Source organism: Megalobrama amblycephala, linkage group LG17 (assembly GCF_018812025.1).
Source record: "Megalobrama amblycephala isolate DHTTF-2021 linkage group LG17, ASM1881202v1, whole genome shotgun sequence".
NCBI classification, from domain to species: Eukaryota; Metazoa; Chordata; class Actinopteri; order Cypriniformes; family Xenocyprididae; genus Megalobrama; species Megalobrama amblycephala.
The window spans coordinates 43,426,611-43,436,634 of record NC_063060.1 but is presented as its reverse complement, the minus strand read 5'-3'; the positions used below and the strand labels follow the sequence as shown (position 1 = coordinate 43,436,634).

Below are 10,024 nucleotides of genomic sequence, written 5' to 3'. Positions count from 1 at the left end.
CTTTGACGTAAGAAATGTTACATCATAGTGTTCCCATCACGCTGTCAGACACGTACAGACGTTCAACCGGCAAGAGAAGAGCAGTTTCACTCCATTGTGCAGCAGATAACTACAAAAAAAGGTATGTTTAACATTTTATTTAATATCTGAATGTTTTGCTTGTATAAATATTATGTTGAAATACCATAGGACGACATTTTGTGTGTTTTCAGAGACAAATCTCTAAACTATCTCTTGAGGAAATGGCGCATCTTGTTTAATTGAAGCTGATAAAAAAAAGATCTAGAAGAAGCTGTCATGGCCGTTTACATTTTATTACACATAAACACTAGTTTTCTCAGTAAAACCGTATAAAGTCGCTTTATAAATGACCTATGTGTGTCGTTTGACCTTCATATATAACATGACACGAGTATCACTTTTGCTGGTGAACCATACTGGTTGATTTCCTTGAGAAGGACTTTTGACAAAGTCACGAGTTCTTCTTATTTCATAATAGTAGGAGATGATGACATATGTACAATATGGTTCATACCAATCTATTAATATGTGTGTCTTCAAGAACTATTTAACAGATCAGTTGGAATTTAATTTAATAATTTGGAATTGGTGATTAGCTTTTGATTATTTAACGGATATATGTGTGTCTTCAATATTATGGATATTTGGCCATTTATTATTTGGAATTTAACATATTAAATGTTTTAAAGGTGCCCTAGAATCCTTTTTCACAAACTTGGGTAAAGTTGGTTTTATATTCGCACATTCGGACATCCGTATTCAATAGCCTTGTTAATCACACTACATTGGACATTCAGTGGACATTCACAAGTAAATATGCCATTAAAACAATACTTGCCTATTTTGATCGACTGTGAAAAATGTTGTAAGTTGACAGTTGTTGGTTGTCAATGTCATGTCACTGCTTAAAATTCACAAACATTAATTTATTGCACAGTTATTGGAAAGCCTGAATTTATCAGAAGTCCGAATGTGCGAATATAAAACCAACTTTACCCAAGTTTTTCACAAGATGTAATATAAGTCTAAGGTGTCCCTGAATGTGTCTGTGAAGTTTCAGCTTAAAATACCCCATAGAATTTTTATTATTCAATTTTTTGGGGCATAATTAAAAATGCGCTGATTCTGTGCGTGTCCCCTTTAAATCCTCGCGTTCCCCGCCCCCAAGCTCGCAACTCTATAATACATTGCATAAACAAAGTTCACACAGCTAATATAACCCTCAAAATGGATCTTTACAAAGTGTTCGTCATGCAGCATATCAGATCAAGTATAGTATTTATTTTATGTGATATAATACTTTATTGTCAGAACACGTCTGAAATTTTTCTTGCATCACAGTATATTTTCCATGTTTGCAACAATCATGTCTTACACAACATCACTTAATCCACACACTCAAAAAAAAAACCCTACCCTTGCTACATACCACTACACAACACAGCACATTTACAATACTCTTGATTTACGATTAAGTGTCTTATTTAGCTCAAGGATCGCCTGATGCACAAACGAGTGTTTCAGTTTGGATGTTTGCATTTGATTCTGAATGAGTTTGATAGTGCTCCGTGGCTAAAGCTAACATTACACACTGTTGGAGAGATTTATAAAGAATGAAGTTGTGTTTATGAATTATACAGACTGCAAGTGTTTAATAATGAAAATAGCGACGGCTCTGGTCTCCGTGAATACAGTAAGAAACGATGGTAACTTTACCCACATTTAACAGTACATTAGCAACATGCTAACAAAACATTTAGAAAGACAATTTACAAATATCACTAAAAATATCATGTAATCATGGATCATGTCAGTTATTATTGCTCCATCTGCCATTTTTCGCTGTTGTTCTTGCTTGCTTACCTAGTCTGATGATTCAGCTGTGCACAGATCCAGACATTAATACTGGCTGCCCTTGTCTAATGCTTGAACATGGGCTGGCATATGCAAATATTGGGGGCGTACATATTAATGATCCCGACTGTTACGTAACAGTAATGTTGAGATTCGCCTGTTCTTCAGAGGTCTTTTAAACAAATGAGATTTACATAAGAAGGAGGAAACAATGGAGTTTGAGACTCACTGTATGTCATTTCCATGTACCGAGCTCTAATTATTTAACTATGCCGAGGTAAATTCAATTTTTCATTCTAGGGCACCTTTAATAACACTTGTCTGTGTAAAGAATCAGAGAATGGCCTTTCATTTATGACATCTAATCTTGTTTTGTAATTATTCCCATTTAGTCAAGATGACCGTCATGGAATACGAAGACAATGAATCCAAGTTCATGAGAAAAGCCAAAGAGAATCCGTTTGTCCCTATAGGTAAACTCTTTTAAACATCCTAACCTGTCGCTCGCTGTATTAAATTAAGAAAATGCACACATTTGACATCAACCCAGCTGTTTCATTCATCGTACGATCTCTCGCTGTCTGTTCAGGGATGGCCGGGTTCTTCGGCATTGTGGCGTACAGGCTGTACAAGATGAAGAGTCGAGGAGACACGAAGATGTCCGTGCACCTGATTCACATGCGTGTGGCGGCGCAGGGCTTCGTGGTGGGAGCCATGACTTTAGGTAAGGTGATGCTCTCAATCACACAGACCCTGCCTGTGTAACAAAACCCTGGTTTAAAGGCATGTTTTGTGTTTTTGTCGGCAGGAGTGGTCTACTCCATGTACAAAGAGTACGTTCTGAAACCAGCTCAAGCGCAGAAAGCTTTGGAGCAGAAGGCAATGGAAAAGTAAAGAGAAATGTGTTTGATTCCTGAGATATCCTTAATACTGCCTCATATTAAGGTGTCAATTTTTTTTATTTATTGCTGACATAATTTAGGATTTTTTTTTCAAAATCATTTCTTTACACTGTTTCCTATTTAAACATTAAATAAATCTCAGTAAAGAGGTTAGTGTATCCATTATGTTGCCTGGCTTGCTTGAGAAACATTGTAAGGGATGGAAAAGTAGCTATTTTTGTATCTTGCCAACTACTATTTATGTATCATATCGGTATCAAACTGATGAACACAGTATGAAATGGTTGTTTTTGAATGTTTTGATTGATTTATGCTGAAGGCTGCTGCTCTTATGTCGAGGTTTCAGAGAAAGGTGTGGTGTTAAGACCTTCGTACCTTGTCATTCATTCAAGATTTGTTCTTGTATCATTTAAGCAGACTAAATTCCAGGACAACAACCTTCAATGAACCATTATTCTAGTTATATCTGTGAAATGTATAACGCACAGAACACAATGAGGGGACTTCGCCACCGCTAAATTATTTATTGTACTAGTTTTACAGAATATTCAGTAGTTGATCAAACGCTCTCACATGTTTGTGCGGTCATTTTAAAGTGTGTCTGTGTGTGTGAGTGGAAGGAATGAACGAGAGTTGTGTGTTTTTTTTTTGTAGATTGATTGATTGATTGATTGAAAAAACTATTGCACCTTTTTTGTTTCATATTTCAAATAAAACTCACAATATTATACCTTTAGAGTGACCTATATTTTGAGGATCTCGGCTACAGCTCTGTTTATCTTTGCCAATAAAAATATTGTAATTCCAATAAAGACTTTTTATTTCAGACTCATGTGTAAGATCTGAGATGTTTGTGTGTGTTCGTGCTCTTGTTCTGTGATGTTTATTAGTTTGTATACAGTATGCAGATTTTCCATATACAGTAGTCAACATTTGAAGTGGATCAAAACCTTAAATCAAAGTTAGGACAACTTTGATGAACATTTTTGGTCCACTTCAAATGTTGACTACTGTATATGAGATGCCAATTTTGTCTAGATTCCAGGATGCCCTATTATGTAGCTAAGTTGTGCAGGGCATATTACTATAGTATTACATAACAAAATGCAATGAATCCTTGAATACTCGATTCTGATTGGCTGGAAGGTGTGCATTAAAACTGTTTAATGCACAGGAAGTTCCAAGTTTAAAGGGTTGGTTCACACAAAAATGAAAATTCAGTCATTAATTACTCACCCTCATGTCGTTCCACACCCGTAAGACCTTCGTTAATCTTCAGAACACAAATTAAGATATTTTTGATGAAAACCGATGACTCATGAGGCCTCTATTGCCAGCAATAACACTCTCTTTTTCAATGCCCAGAAAGCCATTAAAAACATATTTAAACAAGTTCATGTGGTCCAACCTTAATATTATAAAGTGATGAGAATACTTTTTGTGCGCCAAAAACAAAATAGCGACTTTATTCAACAATATCTAGTGATTGCTATTTTCTCGTCACTTTTTAATATTAAGGTTGAAACGCTGTAGTAACATGAACTGTTTTAAATATGTTTTTAGTAGCTTTCTGGGCATTGAAAAAGGGTGTGTTATTGCTGTCTATGGAGGCCTCGCTGTGGTATAAGCCGGATAATCCACGGCTAGCTGTGCATTAAATCATTTGAATGCATTCCATGTCATGCATTATAATCATTTAATGCACAGCTAGTTGTGGATTATCCCTTACTTAGGCCTATACAATACTATACACATTTTCTTCACAGAATTCAACTCTGCAGTAAAGCAGCTCTAAAAAGAATAATAAACGGTCATTATTCAGTTAAAATCAGTTCAGTCACATAGTTAATTCAGTTCAGTTCAATAACTGGGGGAAGTTGAGTGGGTTCACTTCATCCAAAAACAGAAAAGCAGTGGAGAAAACAGTGACGTCATCATCAGCTCAGTGCAGTCGGATCAATAATAGTAAATGAACCTTGATCACCTTGTTGAAAACATTATTTGGTCAGACTGCCAAATGTTCTGACGTTTTCACACAAATGCTTTTATCCAAAGTGATTTAAAAGGAAACTGCATGAGCAGTTCTAACAATATTTGTAGTTTAAAATGCCAAATTTTAATTAGAAAGCTAAACAAGAGCAGAGACGGAAATCTTTAATCTGACACATCACATTAGGATTTCTTGATTATTTTTGATATTATAGGACAGGAAGGATTTTCTTAGGTAATGGAATACTGAACAAATTATATGGGAAAGTTTAAATAGAGGTTTGAATGGAATGTACCATTAGCACACTTACGGAAATTATTTTCATTACAGGCTTCTGTATTCCAGGAATGAGTGAATTTTGCGTAAGTCACTGTTCTGACAGACATTGCCTAATTAGATCATTTAGATTTCATCATGGCTTATGAAGTCCTGAAACAGCCGGTCAGATCCAGCAACTGCAGGTTAATGTCCAACAACTCTCTCTCCATCTCTATTTATTACATTTAATCAGATTTATTTCACAAGACAACAAGTGAATAAGACACTGATCAGAAACGCCAGTCAGTCAGCAGTGACTAATACACCTTGAGATTTGTAGAGACTCAAGGCCAGTTCAACATCTCATCCAAAGGACAGTGTCTTTTAGCACCCCCTGCTGGCTGAACAAACAAATAAGTTCTGCTTTTGGACTGGGAAGGTTCGTTGAAAACATTTTTTTTACTCTTGTCAGAGGAAGAAAATGTCTGTCTTATCATAAAACACACTGTTCATACTCAGGCTAGTATAACCTAATAATCCTGACCAAATATTTCACATTTACATTGTCACTTCTAGCAAGTCATGTGACTTTGGGAATACTCTCAAGATTTTAAAGGGCAAGTAGCACCAATAATATAACAGGCTGGACTGGAGTCTGAGGGACATAAATTGAATGGTTTTAAACATTAAAAAAAAAAAGTATTACAATAAATTGTATTATATGTCAAAGAGAATAAGTAAATGTATATAGCCTACTAATACTTAAACTCTTAATTTAAAAATATATACAGTATGTAACCCTTATTTCAAAGTAAAGTTGAAAAAACATGATTGGGGGACATTTTCCTGTCAAGTGCTTCAAAAAGTTGAAGTTTGTGTCTCTTTAAGATTGTAGTGCCTCAGTTCAAGCGGCACATGGACCGATCATCTCATGTAATAAACAGGAATGAACATCAGTAGGTATGTTGTTTAAACCGCGTAAAAATGTTAATACACACCATTTTCAAATTAAATTCCACTCATGTTATTTAAACTCTTGTCTGGTTTGTTTGTCGGACAAAATGGCGGATTCTGCATTATGATTGATCAGATCACCTGTCATTCAAACTCCCGACGAAGGGTGAATTGAGGTACAACTATTGAGGTAAAACTATATGGCATTAAAGTTGATTAACATTTTATGTAAAATATGCAGGAGCCTATTGTTTCACATAAATTGGAATAACAAGAATTTTTTTCAGACCATTTTATTAGGGGATTCCTATTTGCACAACTAAAATGTTTTGAATTTGGTGAAAAAAAAAAAGTACAACAATTTCTGCCAAACAAATGAGGAAATTAGAAAGTGATCACATAAGCAAGCTCAAGTTCGTAAATGGTGGCTTAGTAACATTGCATAAAGACATCAATGGAGATTTGCCTCCTGTGGTCAGTTGCATGAACAATACTCTTTGAATACAAGCAATTTTTTTTATTTTTTAAGATATTTGCAGATTAGGGATTATGTAAGGAAGCATTCGCCCTGTTTTAATGTGGCTAATCCTGCTTGATGATCTCTTGGGGCTTGGATGTGGGGTCAGACATCTCTACTGTATAACTCACAAGTATTTACCTTCTACAGAGGGTATAAAATTACAGTGGGAGCTAGAAGTTGGGGAGGAGATATGTGTCGAGCTCTGGACTAATGCACTAGAGAACAGTCATAAGGACTGGGATTAGGATCATCCATTGACTCCACTATGTGATATTTGTGATAAATGTCAGATTGATGAAGTCGCTCTCTTGCATATTATGTTCTCTGTTTTAAAGGTGCCCTAGAACTTTTTTTAAAAAGATGTAATATAAGTCTAAGGTGTCCCCTGAATGTGTCTGAAGTTTCAGCTCAAAATACCCCATACATTTTTTTTTATTCATTTTTTTAACTGCTTTATTTGCTGCATCATTATAAATGAGCCGATTCAGGGCTACTGGCCCTTTAATTCTCGTGCTCCACGCCCACGGAGCTCGCGCTTGCCTTGAACAGTGCATAAACAAAGTTTACACAGCTAATATAACCCTCAAATGGATCTTTACAAAGTGTTCGTCATGCATGCGGCATGCATGCATCGGATCATGTGAGTATTGTATACTGTTATATTGTTTACATTTGATTCTGAATGAGTTTGATAGTGCTCCGTGGCTAACGGCTAATGCTACACTGTTGGAGAGATTTATGAAGAATGAAGTTGTGTTTATGCATTATACAGACTGCAAGTGTTTAAAAATGAAAATAGCGACGGCTCTTGTCTCCGTGAATACAGTAAGAAACGATGGTAACTTTAACCACATTTAACAGTACATTAGCAACATGCTAACGAAACATTTAGAAAGACAATTTAAAAATATCATGATATCATGGATCTTGTCAGTTATTATTGCTCCATCTGCCATTTTTCGCTGTTGTTCTTGCTTGCTTACCTAGTCTGATGATTCAGCTGTGCAGATCCAGACGTTAATACTGGCTGCCCTTGTCTAATGCCTTGATCATGGGCTGGCATATGCTAATATTGGGGCCGTACATATTAATGATCCCGACTGTTACGTAACAGTCAGTGTTATGTTGAGATTCGCCTGTTTTTCGGAGGTCTTTTAAACAAATGAGATTTATATAAGAAGGAGGAATGAATCAATGAAGTTTGAGACTCACTGTATGTCATTTCCATGTTCTGAACTCTTGTTATTTAACTATGCTGAGGTAAATTCAAATTTTCATTCGAGGGCACCTTTAAGTTTATTAGATTCTGGATTCTGTCAGATATTTTACATGGTATATTAGAGATTGATCCATTTCTGGTGATATTTTTTAATTTTTCATAAACTCACTTCAATTCAAAAAGGTCAACAACAGTTGCTGTCCTATGGACGTATTTTGGCAAAGAAACTTATTCTAAGGTTCTGGAAAAAGACAGAAATCCCATCTGTTACACTTTGGTTGGAAGAAATGGTTAAGATACTTATTCATTACTTTTTGTTAAACAAACCGGATCATTTTGATTAGATTTGGTTTCTCTTTCTCCATTATCTTGATAGCACAGGTTGAGTAATTCTGTGGCATTGATCGCCTCATTAGTGTGGCATGACTTGATCCCTAGGGTGGAGAGGGAACAAGGGAGGAGATTTTCTGTTTTGTTTTGTATGTTTAGTTCCTGGTATGTGCTGTTTTCATTTAGTTATTTTATTCTTCTTTCTTTTACATATATAGCTTATTATTATGTTAACTTTATTCTTGTACATAGCTACTGCTTAATACAATGCCTAAGTATTGAATGAACGTCTATTTATTTGACAAATGCTGACATCATTGTCAATACATCTAACCAACTTCATCTGCAGTAAAGACAGCAAACACTGTGATCATCACTACGGGAAGAGTGTCTGTCTGATTTTCAGCTTCTCTCCTGACGTCAAGCGGGAAATCTTTCCGATCGGTATGTTCGTTTGAGATGCTGAGCACCTCGCCTTGAAAGTAGAAGAGAGTCGGCGGCTACAGTCATTCTCTAGCAGTATTTGTGGAAGAGTCAGAACGGAAGATATGTGACGTCATGAGAAAGGGGCCTATTTATGTTTAATCCTGGGTATCCATAAGCTGATGTTTCACACTTTACATTCCTAAATCCTGGGTTAATGTCTTTATTTGCATATTTGTGGTGTCAATGTTGATTGATTGGACGAATGCAGCACAAGACCTTTTTATAGGGCTGGGACAATATATCGATGCATTGCGATTAGTGGATAGTTTCTGATATTTTCCACATGCATCTCAAATTGATTCTGAGCTTAGTTTTTAACAGCAGATGGTGCTCTAGATTATATTTTAACCGCACACTCAAATGCTCATGAAGAAGAGCGCTGAAGAGTCTGAGAATGTATGAGAATGTATTTGCACCTCAGAATGCTTTAATGACGTGAGATTAATGTAAACAGCCCACAGCAAACACCCTTGTAATCTGCTTCAACCTTTTTGAAGTTTATGAATGATTATTTCATAGAAGGTTGATGTGGTGTGTGTAAGGAATTGGAAGCAAGCGGAGTACATCTGTTTCTAAAGCACACAGCGCCATCTGCTGTTAAAAACTAAGCTCAGAATTGATTCGAGAGATAATCGCGATACATACAGAAAATATCTTAATTGATCCAGAATCATTTCTCGATTTGTGATGCACTGTTTACATAAAGGCGTTGCACATCCTCATATTATAGGTTGCCGACTGCTGTCAAGTTTATCCTGAATGGACTTTTCTGACAATTTGGTATAAATGAAATGTCTCGTCTTAATTTAAATTGTCACATCTGTCACTATTTGACATTTTTCCCTGAAATGACTGTTTATACAACGTGCAGTATTTCAGTGATTGTCCAAAGCATGTGAATATGAGACACTTGATTGGCTGTCGGTTACTAAGGGTGCGTTCACACTTGTCATTGGTTTGATTAAAACGAACCCTGGTGCGATTGCTCTGTTAGTGCGGTTCATTTGAACATATGTGAACGCTGCCATCCGAACCCTGGTGCGCACCAAACAAGCGGACCGAGACCGCTGAAAAGATGGGTCTCGGTCCGCTTCCAAACAAGATCTGGTGCGGTTCGAATGATATATGAACGCAACACGGACCAAAGACATGTAAACGAACTTAAAACAGGAAGACGAGACCCTAAAAAGGACAGAATCCTCACGCATGTCGGTTTTTCTTGTCATAGTCGCGAGTTTGCCCATCACAGGCATCAGACGCGCAGATCATTTGTGTGTGTGACTGATGGATTCCCGCCACTGTTTTGACCACTTTACACATTTTATAAGCTCTTCACGAGTTCCCAGCTGGCCAAAATACCATCACATGCAGGCTACGCACCGCTATGCACACACAACGAGCGCATCTGCATTTTGGATGTTCGGTAAGATCCGTCTCAAAATAGGCAATACGTCATAAAATCCGACCAATCGCGTTGTGAATGTGTCCCT

The 10,024-nt window shown here is 36.6% G+C and overlaps 1 protein-coding gene across 1 annotated transcript; it reads left to right on the top strand.

Moving 5' to 3' along the window:
* higd1a (HIG1 hypoxia inducible domain family, member 1A) lies at nucleotides 1–3,605 on the top strand. Its single transcript, XM_048162868.1, has 4 exons — nucleotides 1–121; nucleotides 2,268–2,348; nucleotides 2,465–2,599; nucleotides 2,684–3,605. Exons 2-4 carry the CDS (start codon nucleotides 2,273–2,275, stop codon nucleotides 2,767–2,769), a joined length of 297 nt encoding a protein of 98 aa, XP_048018825.1. The 5' UTR covers nucleotides 1–121; nucleotides 2,268–2,272; the 3' UTR covers nucleotides 2,770–3,605.
* Nucleotides 3,606–10,024: the final 6,419 nt, after the last annotated feature.

Bases quoted from the DNA above. Each gene is read 5' to 3' on its own strand.
- higd1a (XM_048162868.1), top strand. From the start codon at position 2,273: ATGACCGTCATGGAATACGAAGACAATGAATCCAAGTTCATGAGAAAA. The intron at 2,349-2,464 runs GTAAACTCTTTT...CTGTCTGTTCAG, and splicing joins GAATCCGTTTGTCCCTATAG to GGATGGCCGGGTTCTTCGGC. The intron at 2,600-2,683 runs GTAAGGTGATGC...TTTTGTCGGCAG, and splicing joins GGTGGGAGCCATGACTTTAG to GAGTGGTCTACTCCATGTAC.